This window comes from Fukomys damarensis, unplaced genomic scaffold, assembly GCF_012274545.1.
Source record: "Fukomys damarensis isolate Sample0158 unplaced genomic scaffold, DMR_v1.0_HiC HiC_scaffold_16, whole genome shotgun sequence".
Taxonomy (NCBI): Eukaryota; Metazoa; Chordata; class Mammalia; order Rodentia; family Bathyergidae; genus Fukomys; species Fukomys damarensis.
The window spans coordinates 79,256,140-79,276,710 of NW_022900928.1; the positions used below are offsets into that span (position 1 = coordinate 79,256,140).

The 20,571-nt window shown below is 43.3% G+C and overlaps 1 protein-coding gene and 1 non-coding gene across 2 annotated transcripts in view; both read left to right on the forward strand.

The window, feature by feature from the left end:
• Positions 1-5,329: 5,329 nt before the first annotated feature.
• The window catches only part of Ntm (neurotrimin), a 953,915-nt gene continuing 938,673 nt past the window's right edge, over positions 5,330-20,571 (forward strand). The window contains exon 1 of the mRNA XM_010642108.3: positions 5,330-5,729. Within this exon, the coding sequence (XP_010640410.1) occupies positions 5,648-5,729 (82 nt within the window). The 5' untranslated portion in view covers positions 5,330-5,647. The remainder of the gene's footprint in view (positions 5,730-20,571) is intronic.
• Positions 17,323-17,446, forward strand: LOC117286467. Its single transcript, XR_004517635.1, has one exon. It is a non-coding gene; the product is annotated as a U6atac minor spliceosomal RNA (small nuclear RNA).

Sequence of the window (20,571 nt, forward strand, 5' to 3'; positions counted from 1 at the left end):
TTCTCCTCTTGGTTCTCCTTTCTTTTTTGTTGGCTTCATTTTTTTGAAGATGTTCTTGACCTTTTAGGAAGATTCCCCTCCCAGCTACAGTGCCCCTGTCCTGAAAGTGCCTAGAAACCTTTCAGAGAAGAAACTGGCCAGGTCAGAGTTCTATGCCCATGGAGGCACCAGGGAGCATGGCAGTGCCTGTCAAGTCACATGGAACTGACTCTCGTGTGCTGGGCATCGAAAAACAACAGCTCCCATTCCACTACTGCACCACAGACATCTCAGCAACAAGTCTCCTGAAGGCAGCAATTCAGCTGTGAAGTTCGCATGGAATGTTAGCTTGCCATAACATCAATTTGTTCTTTCAAGCAAGCCAAATAGAAAGACAAGGAGCCAGTACATGTGTGTGCCAGTCATTGTTCTAGGATGCTGCTCATGTCTGCAACAACTGTGAGGTCGAGATTATGACTTCCACTTTAAGGGCAAAACGGAAGGCCAGAGGAGAAGATTCAGCATCACTGGACTGAAGATCAAAAGTTGAATTTGACTCAGTGCGGGACTTTTGATTTTTCCATCATACCACTATATTGCATTGCTTCTATTTGAGATATTGATGATAATTTGTAGAAATAAAGGCCAGATGACTGTGTCTATAACTAAATGTGAAACTTTGTGGGGCTTCTGATTTAAACTACTGTATCCTTCTTTTCTGTGTTCAGTAATACTTTCAACTTAATTAAAATTTAGGTAAATTATCAATAAATCAGGAAATTTCTTGGTCTAACTCAAATTCTCAGACTGTCCCTACAGAATTCAGATGCAATCTGTACCAAGACCCCTGCTATTCATATCAAATGTAATCATATAGGGGAGCCACATCCAAGAGGGGCAGGGTTGCTGCCCCCCTGGGGAAGGGTCCTTCCAAAGGCAGGAGATGGCAAGTGAACACTGAACCCTGCTCAACCCCAGATGTGCAGAGGGCAGGCTGGCTTCCTGCTCCCCGGAGGCAGGGCTGGTCCGAGTATCTGGGCCTGTGAGCTCACCGACGGCATGGGAGCCTTGGCAGATGCAGGCCACAGCAGGCGGACGGCAGAGTGGAGCAGCGGCTTTTGTTAAGTCTTGAACATTATTTCAGCACTGCTCTTTAGCTTTAAGCTCCTGCAGTTCTTTCCATAATAGCTGAGAGAAATAAAAACACTGCCTCTACTCTCCTTCCTGCCTCCCTCGCACACGCCACACACACCTACCTCCTCCTCCCCTGGCTGTGGCCTTCTGAATACCTGTCCTCCAGGCCTGGCTCCCACACCCGCAGGATTGTTCACACTTTCTCCTGGGGTTGGAGGGCTGCTGTCAGAGTTCAACTGGGATTTGGACAGCAGGGCAGCCAGGTCCCATGGTGACCTTCCTGGCCTTATTGTCTGCACTTGGGAAAGGTGACAGGTGCACATGGGGGCAGTTTGCGAGAATCAATCCCTATTTGTACCAGCTCATCACACACTGGGCAGAATCTTCAGCACCCTGATGATGAAAGGTTTATGAAATACAATCCGGGCTGCCCTCCCTTCAGGAGTAAAAGACCTCATCTGTTTCCCTTCCTCACTTCTTATGCCCCTTCCTTCTTCTTTATCTGCAAATAGCAGAATCATTTCTCTAGTAAAGTTCTCAGAACTTCAAGGAGTATGGATGGGAGAGACTACCATTCTGCATAGAATCCAAGGTCCCTTTGCTGACATTAATTTTGCCTTGGGCCATTTATCCTTCTCTGAAAAACGCTGACCCATGAACCAGGAAATAAATGGCCCATAGCAGGAGAATGGCTGACCCAAGGGGCAGCATGAGTCTTGCAGAGCTGATGAAAAGAAGTACTTGAGACTTCCAACTCAGAGGAAGGAGCTCTGATTGTTGAGTAAGGAACTGCCATTTAAAAGTGTCCCTTCCAATCACAGCTTTCTCCAATCAGAGGTTCATTACTCATTGCCTACTTCTAGTCGCAGAAGTCCCCAAATATAGGCACAGCCCACCCCAGGATGGAAGCCTCAGGCTACTTCCTGTGTAGGGCTGTTTCAGCAGTGGTCATCCTAGTTCTAGGCCTGGTCTACCCTGGGACTTGAATGGAAAATGAGTAGGAAGAAATCTGTCTCCATCAGTGTGACCCATTTCATTCAGTGGGGAATGGGCCTGGGTGAACAAAATTCTCCCACAAATAGCCCAGGATCAGCTTTGTGATCTGTAATTACAGAGATGAGCTCTGAATGATCCAATGGGTCTGTTCTGGTGACACTGAGCTAAGTAAGCCCCATGACACAAGAAGGGAAACAATGCCTCCTCCAGCAAGAAGTTAACTGTCTACTTTTGCAAAACCCGAAGGCCACTGGGAAATTTTACTCATTGTGGTAAATTCAAGCATTGAAAGAGATATAGGTCTCTGGATAGTTCAGCATTTAGCAGCACTCAGAGCCCAAATTAGACTTTTGCTTCTGTAGTCCCTGAGGGTGTATTTTGCCTCAGTGAATGCACAGAGAACCATTCCATAACTGCTCTCTCCAAAAGGCTCCTTTTCCAGGCACACATCGCTTCCCCCAATGACATATGGGCCATATCAGTCTTAATTTGATTCAAATAAAAAAATAAAGGAAAATCAGGGTATAGATGTGATGTGTGACTATGGTTGGATAGGGGTTATGGTTGGATGGAGGTGGGACAATGCTACTGAAATCCCATAGCTTGTATGGGGCAGACCTGAGATTTGAACCCAGGAAGAGGCAGTTTTTGTCCCTGCTCAGTAAAAAAGTTACAGAGAAAAAAAGAAAAAGTTACACAGAGGATGGTTAGTGCCATTACATTACATTATATCATGTATTCAGAAAGTAACTACTAAGGATCAGGCCTTACCTTTTCTTAAATTTTTTTGCAGTACAGCAAGGTGAGATGGAGGATATCAGACAGATCTTCAGGATTCCAAATTTACCAGGCCTATTTCCAATTCTAGCTTTAAAATTATTAACCTTCTATCTGTGTATTCTTCTCTGTGCCTTAGATCTGGTAGTTTCTACCTGTCTGAAGGCAGATCATGACTTCTATCCCCTCCATACTACTTTAGAAAACTATCATAAGAAAACAGCAAACTATCATGAGCCATCAGATAAAATTCCCCATACCAATCACTTGCGAACCAATTACATAACAGTAAAAGCACTGTATTGGTTTTTCTATATTTTTATATCAGTATATATACTATTTTACAGCACAAAATATTTTGTAATCTCACATCAATAAATTAGCAAAAAGTAGTATATATAAGAATTATCTGATAGCTATGTGGGTCCCTTACAGTAGTTAGCATAGGATATTATATTTGAGAGATAAATACTTACATTCAGATCCTGAGTCCTTGAGTTGTAGCTATGGGCAACATTGTTTCTGAGCCTTAACATCCTCATCTACACATGAGCAGGATAATAGCACTGCTTCATGGGCTATGATGATTCAATGCGGGAAATGCACATATACACTATGGCTCATGCCTAGGACATAGAAAATGCTCAAGAAATACAGCTAGGATGACTCATTTCTGACTGTTGTCACACATATAGCTCTGTGTTTAATGGAAACCACTAACGAAATGGACCCACTATCATTGAAGGTGGGAACTTTTGCAAGTGTTAGTGCTTCTGCTTCTGCAGGTTGGGTTTGAAGACCATCCAAGACCTGTGGATATTATTGTTATTCTGGAGAGAAGTGCAGTGTGGTAAAGGAAGCCACTCTTCTGTTCACACTGCTCTGTTATCACCTGCTGTCACAGTTGCCCCAAAACATTTAATTACACATGTCGCTATGCCGAGCACTGCACAAAAGACTTATATATAGATAAGATTTGTGTCTACTCAGAGTTTACAATATCTGGGAGATTTTGATAGACATATGAATTAGAACTTAATGACAAATGAAAAGAAAGAAATACTAGGTAATATAAAGCACCTTTTAAAATGGAAGAAAGCTAAGGAATTATTCCCATTTGCAGGCGTTGTACACAAAAGGTCAAGGTTGACAGAGATTAAATGACCTGCCCTCAGTTTGTGTAGTGCCTGACTTGGGTCCAGCATAGGCCCCCAGAATCTTCCAGCTTAGGGTTGCTGTACCGCGCACCTCTAAAGGGAGCTGCCTGCAGTCGGGTGGAACAGACTGGGTGGTGCTGAGAAACTTTCCAAAATGGGATTGCTGCTTCTCTGCCACCTTTGTGACCATAAATGTCAACAGTCAACAAGTGCTACGGTCCTCTTCAATCTGAAACCATATATTAAAATTGTTACAGGAAGCAAAAGAAAATGCAGTGATTAGCTGTGAAACCTGGGAGAATATCTCAAACGTGTGCTTTGAAGACTGTTGGGATGTGAATTTGTCAGAATCAATGAAAGGAGGTCCTGTGAGGAGCTATGTTTTCCAGAATTTTATTTACATTATACAGCTTGCTTCACATAAGAAGAAGCCCCAAAATGAGGATCCTCAACAACTCCTCAGATCTTAGAATCATATTTCTTAAGAAGTTGTTATATCCATTCTATTACTACTCTCTGGTTTTTATTCTTACCTATCACCAAGGAGATGAATAAATATCTAAAACTCTCTAAGGATACCTAATAACTACACACAAAGTTGTCAGCAAGTCCCTCAGCATATCTACTTTAAGTCTGTCCTGCTGTAGTTTAAATCATTAATATCAGAGACTGCAGATTCACTAAGGCATAAGCAATCAACTCACCTTGCTATCTTTGGGGAAGATTTTCTATATTCAGGCTTAGGACCTGCTCCTCAAATTCCACATACTTTATCCCTTTTCATGTTATATTGCATAGATGATTTCAAGAAATGAAGTGAAGGAAAAATAGGTAGTCTGAAACAGGAGTGACGGGAGGAGGAAAAAGAAAACTATTTATTATTAAGTGCAAAGGTTAACGAGAGGAAGAGATTATTGTTGAATGATATTTCATTGGAGAGAAAAATAAGAATGAAGGAATGAAATTTGACTCTTTCCTTCGCAAGTTTTACTGAGCATGAAAATATCCTTTCAAAATTTCCCTTAATCTGTCCCTGGTTATGGGATCTTTACAGTGTAAAAGGAATCTGAGTTCAGGAGGCCGGGGGACACTAAGGGGAGAGGGGATTTTCTGTTGCTTGGGGGTCTGAGACTGTCAGTTTAAAAAATGGAAGTAATATAGAAGGGGCAAGGTGGCATTTATCATGCTATCTCTCCAGGCTCCTGTCTCTTTAATCAGCTAGCCTGATTTGCCCAGTAAATGATTCCAGAGAGAGAGAGAGAGGGAGAGAGAGAGAGAGAGAGAGAGAGCGAGAGCCCGTGCGTGTGTTGCAGCTCTGTCAATCCTTGGATTAGAACCAATGATTGCAGCTTGTAGGAGGGCTGTCCAGGGCCAGATTGTACAACGTGTCTCAGTGCCAGAGTATGAGTGGAGATAATTACGGGGAAGTCACACTCTCTCACACCAGCAGCTTCCTTGTGTCCTTCAGCAAAACAGTGGATTTAAACCTCCTTGTACGAGCTTGAGAGCTGCACAATCTATCAGGAAAAAAAAAAGGGGGGGGGGGAAGAAAGAAAGGAAAAAAATCGAACCTGACAAAAAAGAAGCAAAAGAAGAAAAAAATCATGAAAACCATTCAGGCAAAAATGCACAATTCTATCTCTTGGGCAATCTTCACGGGACTGGCTGCTCTGTGTCTCTTCCAAGGTAAGCGCTTGCTATTGATTTGCCTACAGTAGATCAGGGATGGTACGGTGTGCTTTATATGATTCGCAGACTCCCGTAGCTGGCTCTGCTGCGCGGCTTGCAGGTGGAGAGAGCTTTTAAACAGCATGGCTGGGACTTCATTCTCCCAACCGGGCTGTGGGAATATTGATTGGGTTCTGGCTGCTCCTGGAATAGGAGATGTATATGCATAAGTAAAATGAGTCTGCTACTCTTGTTAGGTCCCCACTTATGTGCTGGGCTGCTGGCTTCCTGCACATTCTTGCACACATACACATCACAGCATGCATGCAAGCCAGGGAAAATTACAGATGGGGAGGGCAGCGGGGTTACTAATGTGGTGCTTATGCGACTGAGAAGAAATTACAGGAGGAAACTTTAAATATGGGCCGGTGAACTTGCAAAGCTTCCAAAAGGAGCAAAGAAGATGCAGGCTCGAAATAATCGGTTACCGCCAGTAAGGTGCTGGTCAGCGATCTTGCTTCAAGGGATGAATCAATTTGCGGCAGTGCTGAACAACTGTGTTAGTTCTGAATGCGTTTGGGGGGTGTGTGACACAGGCTGGCTGGAGGGGGGCAGGCAGGTGTGGGTTACAAGCAGATAAAAGGCAGTGCAAGCAAAGGCTCTGAAATTCAGGAAAGCTGTTCTAAGTTGAAGGGAGAGAGGCACTAAGAGCCGAATGCTAATTTGCTGTTTACTTATGGGGCTGGGAAGCCCAGCAGGAGTGCAGTTTCAAGGGGAGCTTCCTCTCTGGCCAGGGCACTTAGCCTCTGCTGCTTGCAGTGCAGGGTTCAGTTGCTTTGGGGATCTGCCTCAGCCTTGAGTCCATTTGCTGTGCTGTGGCCCCTACCCCTGCCCCAGCCCTCACATTCCTTCTAGCAGCAGAATTAGATGTTAACCTGCTCCTTTCCACCCACCCTGTCTTTAGGGGATCTGGTACCCTTTTTCATAGCACAGGTGCCTGAATTCATAGGGGTAGGGCAGGCAGAGAAACTTTCCCTGGGTGGTCCAGCAGGGTTCTGCAGGAGGAGCCCTTCGAGAGGGAGGTGGAGGGAGGAAGGCTGTTTCCTATGCAGTTGTATTCCCAGAGGAAAGTTCCCTCTGTCGGATGAGAAAAGACAGGCGTCCCAATGCCTTTCTCTCTTCTCCCACTACAACAATAGGATGTTAGGGTCTTTCTAAGTCTGCCCTTGCTGACCCCTTCTGAGGTCAGGCTGTGGGAGCTGCCACTGCCTCCAGCAGACCCATAGAAGGTAGACAGAGGGTCCACCCTGAAAAGAACCAGTGTGCTTGCACCCTTGGCTGGGGCTCTGAAAGGAAGGCAGGAGCACTAGAAGGATCTGTGTGGGAAGACAAGGAGGCCAGGGTCTTGCAGGGAGGGTATCTGTGACATTGTCTCCTGGGCCCACCAGGAAGGCGGGCTTCAACTCTCTTTCCTCTCTCCTGAGGCACTGGTGGGTGTGAAAGTGAAGGAGTCAACTTCCAGGCATCCTTGGCTGACTCCTCTTACATAATGTGGAGAAGCAGCAGAGTGCTTCTGTGAGCCTTGGGTGAGCAGGGCCCTCCCCAACACTCACAGTGGGGAAACTGAGTTTGAGACCAGAAAGCTTCAGGGAAAGCATCATGCAACCTAATAACAGAAATGAAAACTAACTGAGCCAGGCATGGAGTAAGGAGTCAGAGGAAATCAGAGAAAAGGTCCAGAGCCCTCAGTAATTTCCATCTGTCCTGAGATCCATGTCTCTTCTATGATAACATTAACCTGGAGATGGTGTCCCAAATTCCTCTATCAACAGCCCTACTGGCTGCATTCCAGGAGCCCCAGGGCCATACTGAATTTACATATAAATTAACATGTGTGATTTTTTTTCATCAGAAATAAATGCAGGGAAGCATAATATTTGCGCATACTTTGAAGCATGCCTGAATACATGAGAAGAAATTGATGGTGCAATTTTCCCCAGGGTGAAATCCGGTTTTGTGGTCTTCTTCCTGTCTTGGGGTGGGGGTGGGGTGGGGTGAGGAATGGTCATATTCTACCAAGTCCTGAATTTCCCAAGGAGAATGATGCCTTTATTTGTGCCAGCCACTTCCAGTCAGCTGTGAATAGGCTGCAGTGTGTCATAATAGAATGAGACTGCCCAATTTTAAGGCAGGATGACCCCCAAGGACCCCCATAGCACGCACTAGTGGGATATAGCAAAGGTGCTGTCTGTTTTCTCTTTCAGGAGCAGGAAGCAGAGTCTGCCAGGTATCTCTTATCAAACTTGCAGAATTACTGAGGCAGCCCAGGTCTTGCCTGCAATAATCCACCCTATTGCATTGACCCAGTGGGACTAGTTAGAATGCAGTACACATTGAAATGCAATTTTTTCTTGTCCTCTATTTTTGTTTTAAACTGGCTCTTTCTGGGGCTGCTGCTCTCTGTTTCTTGCCTCATAAAGATATGTGGTGCTAGTGGCATGTTATAGACCCTTCGGAGACCTCCTCTTCCTACCCCAGCGCAACCAGCAACCAAGATGGGACTTAAGACAGGAGAGAATAAGTGCTGATTAGTGTGGATGTCATTGGGAAGGGGTGATTAGCTCTAAGGTGCTCTGGCCCTTAGATTCACAGGGTTGATTAACTGGAGGCCCCTGTTTCCTGGGAGCAGAGAGAGAAGCTAGCTGAGGAGCTGTCCTTCCGGCACACCACCCACCTTCTGTTCTGCCACTGAGAGGCTCTGGAGGGAAGGGCTGAGTATGCTGCGGATTTTCTTTCTAGAAACCCAGAAATTGACCATGCTTCCTGCCTCCTTGGAAGGATCATTGTTTCCTTCAACACCTTTCCATTAGCTTGGCCAGATTCCTCCTATACCTTTCTATTTTTCAGTCCTCCCTCCCTGTCCCATATCTACTAAGCTGCTGGCTAGAGACACAGACAGGGGAGAGAAAGGGAGGGAGGCCCAGCTAAGTTCAAATTCTCCTTAGCTCAGTGCCAAGGCCATGGGCACCCTCCAGTAGGGCAGACCAGCCAAGTTCCTGCCACTCGTGTGGGTGCCCACAGCAGCCCAAGTGAGACAGTGCTTCTGAGGCATGAAGGATCATCATTTTGGGACCTGATGTAAGCATTGCAGATACTTGAAAGTAGAGCTGAAAAGAGGAGGAGGGGCTCACGATGTGGCCCCTGGCTGCCACATTGGGAGCTGCCAGCTTAGGGCAGTGCAGCTCTCCTCCCTCCGGCATGCTAGACAGGACCTGACAGCAGTGCTGGGCCTTGAGCATTTGGCTGGCTTCACAGCAGGTCTTACTGCACAAAGGCCATCCTTGGAATTGTAGTTTTAGTTATCAGGTACACAGCCAAGTTCTGGTACTGATTTTTTTGTTTGTTTGTTTTTGGTTGTTGTTCTTTTAAAGTCAAGTGTAAGTACAACAATGGCTCTTTATCAGCTGTGATGTATGGCCCCTGACTTCTGTTCTTTCTTAGTCAGCTTCATCTACAGCATTCATTAAGGAGTCCTGAAAAGGGACTTTAAATATCTCTCTTGGTTCCCTGAGAGAGGTGATCTATCTGGACTGCCTTCTAGCAGTTCCCAAGTGACCTCTGCTCTCCATGAATTGGTCTGGCAGAGCCCTATGGGGCACATCATGGGTGGCCTAACAAACTAGTGTTAGCTTTAGCCACGGTTTATCCTTTGGAGTGAAGTGAGATCACACTATTGCCAGGGGTTGCAGAATTTGTGAATTGAATGGGAGATGTGATGGTGCCTTATGTGAGAAATATGCACTGGGAAAAATTTTAAGTTCTCTGGCTGTCCACTCATGGTGGAGACACAGCATGGATGGACCAGTAGGTAGGGATCTGGCTGTTTTCCAAATTTTGTTTTATTTTGGTGAGGAACTCATGGCCTGTTCCTGCTCACAACTAGAATGCAAAAGAAGAAAGTGAAATTGCTTTCTATCTGACCTTAGCAAAGGTCCTACAGATGCTTAACCAGTCCATGTGCATGGCCTCCATGCGCTAACCCAGTTCTAGGCCTCTAAGCATAGCTCAGGAGGATGGTGCATATATCTGAGCTCCAAGATTTCTTTGTTGTCTGTAGGAAGAAATCTGGCCCTCTGTGAGTTTGTTGCCTTACCTGCCCGCCAGGCCAGGGAGCAACTCCCCTGGGTGTTGTAAGGATTCATTAAAGCTTGTAACACTCCAAACATGTGGTGCTAAGTGGAACTCCATGCTGAGACCCGTGTATTTATACAGTTTACTTCCTTTCTGCTCTATTGGCTTGTTATATGTTTACTTTATGTCTATAGTCATTTGAAATTCAATAAAAACAAATTAAGCATACAAAGTGAAAACATGCAAACACAAGGTATTCAATGGTGCTGGGATTGCTCAGGGGATCATCCAAGTGGCTCTGTCCAGCGCCCTCCACCCTAGAGGTAGATGTTACTTCTACTGCAGAACTCCTGGCAGAGGGGTGAGGTACCTTCAGGGGACACTTGCAGGGAGCTTGACCCCTATCCTTTTGCACAAGAAAGCTACACATGGGTGTGGAAACCCACAATGTGCATGGCAGGGAGGAGGAGCCTTGTGGAGGGTGGGCACTAGGGGAAAGAGTGTCTGGAGAGAAAAAATAAATAGCTCTAATCTAGATTAGCAAAGAGTGGGAAAAACAAAAACTGTCTCTGCTGCTTTGGCAATGACTGTGAGCAATCTGTGAGAGCTTTGTATTTTCTTTTATGTGTGTATATTCATTTATTTATATGTGGTCTCCCTTGCTTATATTTAAGGATATTTGGGTTCATCCACTTTCCCTTTCAGTCTCCTCCTAGCCTTCCTCTCCTCCTGCTCTCTCCCTCCTTCTTAGTTCTTTCCATTTCTCTTTTGGTCTGTTCCCTTTTCTTTCTTTCTTTCTTTCACTTACCCTGCTCTTCTATGGGAAAAATAATTGATCAGTTGACAGATCTAGGTCAGGCTGCCAGAGGTTGCTGTGCTTCCACACAGGCTTGCCTAGAAGGAGGGGAGCCTGTCTTTCCAGCACACAAGGAGCGTAGGCGACAAATGGAAAGAGGGGAGGGAGAAGCCATGGACCATGGGTGAGCTCGACATCCCCAATAAGTATGTCTGGGATCCCATTGATTACAGAGTCTTTAGCTATTTGGTTTCCCTGACACTCTAATTTTCCATATCCAATTTATCTTTGTCTCTTTTTTGCCTTTTTTGTTGCCCAGCTTTTGTAATCTGCTTATTCCATTTTTGTCTTATTCTTCTTTCCATTTGTCTCTCCTCTTCTCCTTCCAAAATTATGGCAGGAGCACCAAGAGCCCTGTTCCCCACCTAAGTCATATTAAAGAAATGGCCCTTTGTTTATTTACAAGAGGGAAAACAGAAATTCTGCCAGATGAGTTCTGCAAGTCATCTGCAATCTGCAAAACAAACCAACAAAGATTCACATTTTCATTGCCCAAAAGAGAGTATTGAAAGAGAGACTGTCAAGCTAAGAAATCAAATATTGGAAAACACATTCTTTAGCTCTGTTACTGAGGACATCTTGGGTTACTAAATTTGATTTTTTAAAAATCTTCTTGAGAGTATTGGTCCTTGCTGTAATAAAAGACTGATCAAAATCCTGGCTGGTTTGGGCTTTTCTTGGCTCATTCAAATTCACTTGCTAGTGATGTTTCCTTTGCTCATCTTGGATGTGTCACCAAACTCTAACCCCAATCCAAAAATCTATCTAGTTGCTTATTTGCCCATTGTCCAGCCAACGGCAAATGTTTATGCAGTGCCTACTGTGTTCTTTGCATTGTTATAAGCACTGAGAATGTGACGGTGAACAAAAAACAACTGAAGGATAAGACCAAAGACCTAGTGCAATCTTTCAGATTTATATTGGCTTGAAAGATTAACAGGAATCACAACAGCCAGCACAAAGACTGAAGGCACAGCCTCTGGTTTCTTGTCCAGTGTGTCCAGTGGCAAAAAGGTAGCCCTCCACCCTTGTTTGAGGTAGGGAGCATGAGGATATGGTGTACACACCCTGGCCCTGTGTTGTAGTAGATCACAACAGTATCACCTCTTTCCAAGAAGGAACTCATTGAAGTCTCTTTTGTGTGCTTCAGTCATACACAGGATGGGAAAGCTACTGAAAGTTAACTGATCCTTAACACCACTGCCCCACAGTCTGGCTTCCCCACCTTCTTTGTGCCCTCCTTCTGTAGGGCACAGGAGGGCCAAACAAGACAAAGGGAGGACATTTGAGATAAGACAAGGGACCAATTTGCCTCAGGAGTCAGTTGGGATGAGGTCATTGCTGTTCATCTGACCTGTAGATGCACACTTACCTCCTCTATGAGAACCCTTGTACTTGTGACCTACTCATAATAACCTAATTTAATAGCTTCCTAGAATAATACAAATACATCATTAGCTGAAGCAATTTATTTGTTCTCCTCTGCTGCTATCCAACATTTGGAATATCAGTGTGTAGAGTTGCTCTTCTGTACCTCTCTCTTCTTTTAATCTAACAGCTTGTGTACCTGCCCAGAGGAAATAAGGCTTCTGTTGCACTCACCCTGGGCATGGCAGGTACAACCCAGGAGCTTTAGGAGGGCTGCTTCTACCTGTGTTTTCATCTTCCATTATAGTGGTGGTGGTTATTTTTAGGGTTTTTTTTCATATATGAGAACAGATAAATTACCTTTCCATGGATCCATGATTCTTACAGGTCCAGCAGCCTAAACCAATTCTACATCTCCTGTCCTTATCTCAGAAGTCAGAAAGGCGCTCAGCAGATGGCTGTAATCTATGCTAATTTGCAATACTCTTCATCTCTAACCCAGTTGTTTGTAACCTTGCTGTGCCATCAAAACACTTGGGGAGATTTATAAAAGTACACCACACCCTGTCAGAGACCAGTAAAGTCGGAGTGTCTGTGATGAGTCTCTACATTGATGTTTTTAAAAGTCTCTCAAGAATTTCTAAACTGCAGCCTCTAAACCCATCTGAAAAGGTTCTGCACTCTTTGATAAGACACATCCCCTTTGTGGGCCTCAGTTTTCCCACTCTAAAATAAAGCAATTGGATTGAAAGATTTTGAAATTTCATTCCACGTTCAACATTTGGCAATTCTGCAAATAGTCTTTTTGAGAATAGTTATTGATAGGTAGTGGTGTTAGAAGAAAATACTCAGAACTAGTTTCTGTCTGCAAGAAGCTAAGAATATAAATGCAGTCACAGATGGGTGAACAGAGAATGTGCACACAAACATCACACACTTTGATATACACCCAATATCATCTATCCATATATGCTTGTGTTTCTCTTCGGGAGGAAACATCCTAGGCTGGAAAGTATCACCCCAGCATTTGGGGTAGGGAAAATAAGGAATAATAATGACTCTTAATTGATCCATCTCTAAGGCTTCTTGGAAGTGAAATTCAGGAGGTTTTTAAGTGAAGGTCAAGACCAAATGTGTTTAAGCTGGAAATACAATGCTACATCATGGGGAGACTTAGAAGAGACTCCATCCTTAAGGCTAAGGATATTGTGTGCTTCTCTTCTGTCTGGTGTAGGCTCCCACTCCCCAGGAATCAGTTGGAAGCTGCATTGCCTACACTGCTATCCTTCTCATGGCCACCAAACACTCACGCCAAAACCTCAGTGTAACTGTGTGGCCACCTGGGGGAGGTGTAGGTGTCTCTGGTTACGCTCTCTAAGCCAGGTCTGCTCCTTTACACCAGAGTAAAAACTTGTTTGTTTTCTGATGGAGTCAGCAAATCTAAAAGGCATACAGGAAACAGAGCTACCATGCAGATTTCTGCCAAGTGTGGTAGCTGGGTAACCCACACAATCATCTGGCTCCCCTAAGCATTTGCCCTGCTGTGTCAGACAACCCTGGAATTCCAACCAGTTGGGCCCAAAAGGACTTCTGGGGTGATTTATTTTAACCCGGCTCTTTGAGCTCTGATCCCTCTACAAATAGGTGCTATGGTTTCCTGGCTTCTCTCTCCAAAAACAGGGAACTTGCATCTACTGCTTTAGGGAGACAAGAGTAGATGGGAAAATAGAAAGGAAGTGAGGCAGGAGAAAAGAGTTCAGACTCGTTCTGATAAAACAGGCAGGGCCAGAGACCGATGGCAACTGAATCAGCCTCTGTGTGACACGGTTTCCTCTTCAATAAAATGGAGATACTCATAGGACCAAGCTTGGGAGTACATTATAAGGAATAAGTATGTTAATGCGATAAAGTTTTTAGACAATGTGTTGCACATAACAAATATTCCATAACTATTACCTAATCATGTTATGACTGCCACTGAGTCTACTACTCACAGAACAGATCTAATTTTCTGCTGTTTATTTTTCAAATATTTCTCACAGTATTACTGGGTGGGCTTGGGGGATTGTACTCTAATGGTCCACACTTTTTGTCCTGGATCATTTTCCCTTTCTGCCTGAGAGAACGGGACATTGCCTGGAAATCCAGGAGCCAACATGTAAACACACATAACAAATGGCAAAGAAAGCAGCTTTTAGGTCAAACCATATGAACTTCTATGTTGGTAAATCAAGAATAACTGAGTGAGGCCAAAGTCATACAGCTCAGTCTAATGGAAAGAGCTCAGGTTCAAAATGGCAAGTCCCATACAGCTCTGAAATGCATATATATCCACACTTATTATCACTTGTGAAAAATAAATTCTCGCTTAACTAGGCTTCCTTTACTTGCAGCTGGACACAATCCAAATGGGCTAATGTGAAGCAAAAACTTACTCTCCATAACTTCTGTCTTCTAGAGCTATCAGCATATCAATAACACTCTGTTACCTGCTTCCTAAGAGATGACTAGCCTGGATCCTTCTTAACATCTCGTGATTACTACATGGCATAGTTTCCATGTACTACTAACATATGAATCATTATTTCTTGAATGTGTTCAGCTTGCTAATTATCAACCTAAAACTTATTACCACAGCAGACACTTCCTCATGTGATCTGATTAGCAAAATGGAGAGGGGAGTAATACCCAGAAAATATTGGATTTATACTAATCCAAGTTTTGGTTGGTTTCGTTTCTTTCATTTTTTATCACCTATCACACTACCAGCTCTTATTGATGTTTTTCTCATTCCTCTCACAAAATAAGCTGCTGTATTAAAATCTCTCCAGTCCATCCTTACACTTGATTTCCTTTAAATATGCCTTCCAAATGTTTGACATTTTATTGCAGCTTGAGTCCATTATTTAAATTCATTAAGATTGTTTTTGGATCTTGATGAGGTGTCACCATCAGCTTTGTGTCATCTCCAAATGATATAGATACACCATCTCTGCATCACCAAGATTTATAATAAAAAGGCAACATAATACATCCAAGGATATGGCCAGGTTCTCACTTCTATTTCTGTTTCATCCAGTCCAGCTTTATTTATTTAGACTGTACTGTGGATGAGGCTTGAACATCAAGGCAGACACACTTTTTGCACCCAGTGTAACAGACCAGACAGTTTGGGATAAAGCAAGCCAGGGTTAGTATGGCAGCATCTGGGAGATGTTTTAGGTCAGAGAAGTCTATATGTAAGGAAGCTACATTAAAGCTGAGAGAGAGGTGAGTAGATTTAGTCAAGAGGAGAGATGTGTATTATAGTTAGAAGAAACTGCATATGCCAAGGTACAGAGGCAAAACAGCATGATATGAATTCAAGATTTCAAAATCCATTCAGGCCAGACTGAGTGTGTTAGTATGGTGTGGGGGTCATGAGATGAGGGGAGGAGTGAAACTGGTAGAAAGAGGAGATGTTGGTAGATAAGTAGGCAGAAGTCAGAACTTCAGTGGCTCTTACTGAAGACTTTATACTGAGAGAAGATGTGCTGAGAGATTGCATGCTAGGTGGTAGCATGATCAGCTTTTCAGTTTGAGTTTTTAAATAACAGTAGTGGGTTTGTTGAAAATTTGAAGAGGTATTCTAGTTACTTTGTGAGGAATGAATTAAATTGAAGCAAGACTGGAGGAAAGGGAGTCTTCTGGGTGATGCTATAATGAACTGGACATGAGGCCATCAGTGCAACGGTACTGAGATAGACAGAAGGGTCAAGAGTTATGGAAATGGAAACATTGAGACTTGTGAGTGGAATAGAAAAGGATAACAGAAGAGAGCTTCTGCTGTCTGGTTCAATGGCTGAGAGGTGGGTTTAAGGAAATGAAAACAGACACAATTCGGGTCATGATAATTTCTGAGGAGTTCATCAATACAAAGTTAGACTGGTGGATCTGGAACTCTGGAGTGCTATTTCAGCTTGACCAAAAACAGTCTTCAATGCAGATGAAATTAACCACCCAGGGAGAGAGTAGAAAGCAATAGATAGAAATAATAACAAAACAGTCGGGCGTGGTGGTGCACACCTGTAATGCCAGCACTCGGGAGGCTGAGGCAGGAGGACCGCTGTGAGTTCAAGACCAGCCTGGGCTACATAGTGAGTTCCAGGTCAGTCTCAACTACATAGTGAGACCGTGTCTCAAAAAAAAAAAAAAAAATCAAAAAAAAAAAAAGAAAGAAAGAAAGAAAGCAATAAGAGCAAAACACTGGCACTTAAAGGCTTGGAAAAGAAGACTCTGATAAAACATATTGACAAGAATTGGCCAAAAGGCTAGGAGAAAAATCAGAAAAACATGACACTAGCAAGGTTGATGGATGTCACTTTCCTGAAGTTAGGAATATCAGCAGTGGCAACTGCTCCTAAAGGATCAAGGAGCATTGTACCCAACTTAGTTACAAGAATATCTTCTGACCCCTGAGGGAGAACAGTTTTGTGGGAAGAGCCATAGGATGGGAGACACAAGTGAAAGGAAGAAGTGGAGTCAGAAAATAAAGATAATTATTTTAAATGATTTTCCATTAAAAATAAAAGAAAAAGTCAAAAAAGAAATTAGGGAGAGGATAATTTGAGAGGATTTGTTATTGCTTTTATATGATGGGAAAGACTGGCCTGAATACCGATGGTCAGGACCGGTGAGGTGTGGCAAGAGATGCCTGGCTCCAGAGTCCTGGCAAGTACATGAGGCTGCAATCTGGGCAGCCAATGCTCAGCACAAGCATGATAATGAGTCTGGAAAGACCAATTCTGTCACTCAGGAAGGAAGGAAGGAGAACTGTGTTTGAGGATATCCGTTATGATTGGATTCAGCTTTCTTACAATAAAAGTAGCTTAGATAAGATAAAAAGCTATCCCTTTGGTTATAAAAAAGTACTCCACCTCTTCTGATTGATGCTGTTAGGCCATCCCTGAAAGTTAGGGTTCCAGGCCTCGCTACTGCTTGCTTCTGCTATATGTGGCTTTCACTCCCTGGTCTGAGGTAGCAGGTTCTGTGGATGAGGTGTGGGTGAGAGATGGGGTGAAACCAGGGTCAGAAGGTATAGCTGTCCTGTGCTACAGAAGGCTCCTGGACACACTCTCAGTTGTACCTGCTGGGCTTGAATTTGGTCATATTGCCCCATCTGGACGGAGAGAGTGTAGGAAACATCCCCACTTGGGATGGCCACAGACACCACCGTGTTCTGTATAGAGAGTTGCAGAGGAATCCTGGGATGCTTCTGTGTTGTATGAAAGGAGAAAGGATCAACACTGCCCTGCAGAAGAATGGAAGAGGCCCTTGGCCTATAGGACGCATAAGGTTAAGGCATTGCAACATTCTTAGTGCCACTTAACAATGATTTCTCAACATCACTACTAATTAGGGAAACACAAAAGCCACAATGAAGTATTACTTCACACCCACTAGGAGGTCTATTATAAAAGAAAGAAAATAAAAAGTGTTGGCAAAGAATGCTTGTGCATTGCTAATAAGAATGTAAAGTAAGACCAACATTGTGGGAACAATATAACAATTCCACAAAAATCTAAATATAGTCTTTCCAAATAGTTTCCCTGGTGCGAATAATCTGCAATATTACATAAGATCCTAGTAAGATTACTGACATTTAGAAATGGGAAGAAAGGAGCTAAAGGTGTAGGGAAGGTGGGATGGGTAGGGGAAGTGTAACAAGGGAAAAGAAAAAAAATGTGAGATAATGAAAAGATGAAAATAAAGTGTTTGTAGATGGGGAGGGGAGGAGGGGTTGAAGGGAGGGCAAGGGTAAAGCAAAAAATGAGAATCAAGACTTGTCATGTAGAGGTACAAGATCCCAAAAATGAATGTAACTGTACTGTATCCCTAAAATGTACCAATAAACTCAATTAAAGCTGAAATAAATAAATAAATATAGTCTTTCCATATGATCCAGCAAGTCCATTCCTTGGTATGTCCCCAAAGGAGTTGAAAGCCAAGCAATGTTCATAATCATATATACCATAGCCAGAAGCTAGAAAAAAACCCCAAAATAAATCAGTAGATTAATAGACTAAATAAATACTACACACACACACACACACACACACACACACACACACACCAAACACACTGGGATATTACTAGATCTTAAAAAGGAAGGGAATTCTGGCGTTTTACCACATAGGTAAACCTCAGAAACATTATGCCAAGAGAAACAGGCTGGGCTCAAAAGTACAAACACAGTATGATTTAAGTTACATTGAGAATATGCAAGTTCAGAGATCCCACCAGGGGCTGGGAAGAAGAAGGGTCTGAGAAAGTATTATTTAATAGATAAAGAGTTACTGTTTGGCATGATGAAAAAGTTCTACGAATGAATGCTGGTGGTGACTATATGATATTGTAAAATAGTTGAAAACTTGGTTAATCTAATGGTTAATCACATGTTCTGCTTTTTTTATGACAATAAAGAAAAATACAAAGAAATAAGAGATACTAGTTGTCCTTGGCTTAGTATGGATACAGGTAAATTTTCAAGTTTGAGTGCAGGAAGATGAAGAAGTTAACATCTGATACTTTTTATTTTCTCTGAATGAAATGTGTGTAAATCCATGTGTTTATCCAGATATGCGCAGGCTGGTTTTGAAGATAGGATGAAAGGACCAAGATATTCGCTCATATTGTGGAAGGGAGAGCTGACTTGTGAACCAGAAGGAGTCCATGCAGTACTAATCATGCTTAGATCCACCATTCTATTCTCATTTCTCTAGATTTTAAAATATAATATGGCTTACTCTCACCATCTTCCTAATTAGGGTCCTGCCACTTAGGACCATTTTCCAAACATATTCAGAGCTCCTTGCCTACTCTTTTACTCCTTTAACTCTCTAAGAAATTATAAATGCAGTTTCACCTTTGCAGTTTACAGAGAATGTCCACAGAAAATATATTTCTTGATGATCATATCAATCATAACATCCTATTCTCACCCCATTCCTATCACTAACTCTAACTTTAGAGTTAGTTCCAATGTGTCAGCTAATCCTCACTGTCCACCTGACTGGAGAAGACTCCTGGGGAGGTGACTGGAACATGGGAGTGCTGTACTCATGGATGGGTTGCTCTACTGATATTCCTCCCTGAGACTGCTGCTGGGTGTGACCCAGCAGAAGGAGGTGGGTCACCAGGGAGCATACCTATGCTGGTGCTTTCCTCTGTGTGCTGTTTTCCAGCAACCATGAAGTGAGGCTTAGCTCCACTATGCCCTTTCATCATGACACTTCTGCTTTGGGGCCAGCCAAGCAGGTACTAAAAACATAAACCAAATAAATGCATCCTGCTTTAAATTGTATGCGTCAGGTACTTTGTGCCACTAACCATAAAGCCAATTGATATAGTCCCTAAATTTTTATTTTCCTCATCTGCAAAAAGATATTTATACTTCCTTGGAATGTAGTTTTCATTTCTTTGCTTACCCCCAGTACCCAGGATCGAACTCAGGACCTTGCACTTGCCAGGCTGGTGCAGTGCCACTGAGCTATATTCTGGGCCCAGGAATGTAGTTTTCACAATGAATTGAAATAAATTTGTGGACTCCTCTCATTCAGTGTATACTGGGAAATAAAAAGCCAACATTGCACGTTTACTGAACAGGGCAGGTGCTTGTGACTATTCTCCTCTCAGATTAATCCTGAATTCTCTCTCCTTGAAACAGAGGGCTTCCCTGCCTTGCCCCAGACTGTGCCCCTTGCTCTCTCTCCAGCCTTCTCTCCCTCACTCTACAGCCCCACCGACCCTAACCAGGGCTCTGCGTAGCGTGGTGACTTCGTACATGCTATTGTCTGCGGGGTGCGTTTTTCTGCAGGATTGGCACATTTTAAGGTTGGAGGTCATGGAGTAAGTAAGGCCAGGAAAGGAATTTAAAAGACTGAGAGAAACAAGAGTTTTTGAAATGTACTCTAACCCACCATTTAATGCTTAGTCTTCATAGGCAAGGCTATTTCTAATCTCTAATCTCCACTAGGGGACTATGGCAAGGTCATGTCAGTGCTGTTAGCCTATGGATCTCCAAGTATGATCTCTGAAGCAGGAAGTGTAATATTAGACCCCAGGGATCTGTGCTTCAAGCAGCATTTCAGGTGATTTACAATAAATTTTGAAATCTGTGAAGCACTAATGGAGGAAGCATTTATTGGGTTGAGTACTGAGATAAAGCAAAGATCATGACCCTGCTGTATTAGTCTTTTTTTCTATTGCTGTGACAAAATACCTGAGGCTGGTTGATTTATGAACAAAGGAGGCTTATTTAACACAGAGTGAGGGGCTGAAAGTCCAAGATCTCCTGAGGGCCCCATGGCTGAATCACATTATGGCATCAGGATGGGAAAGCATGAGAGAGAAAGATTCAATGGTGAGACAGGAGACCAGAAGGATTCAGAGACCAGTTTTACTTTTTGATACCAAGCTACTCTTGGGAGAACTCATTCACTCTGTGCAGCCAGTATGAGCCTTTGC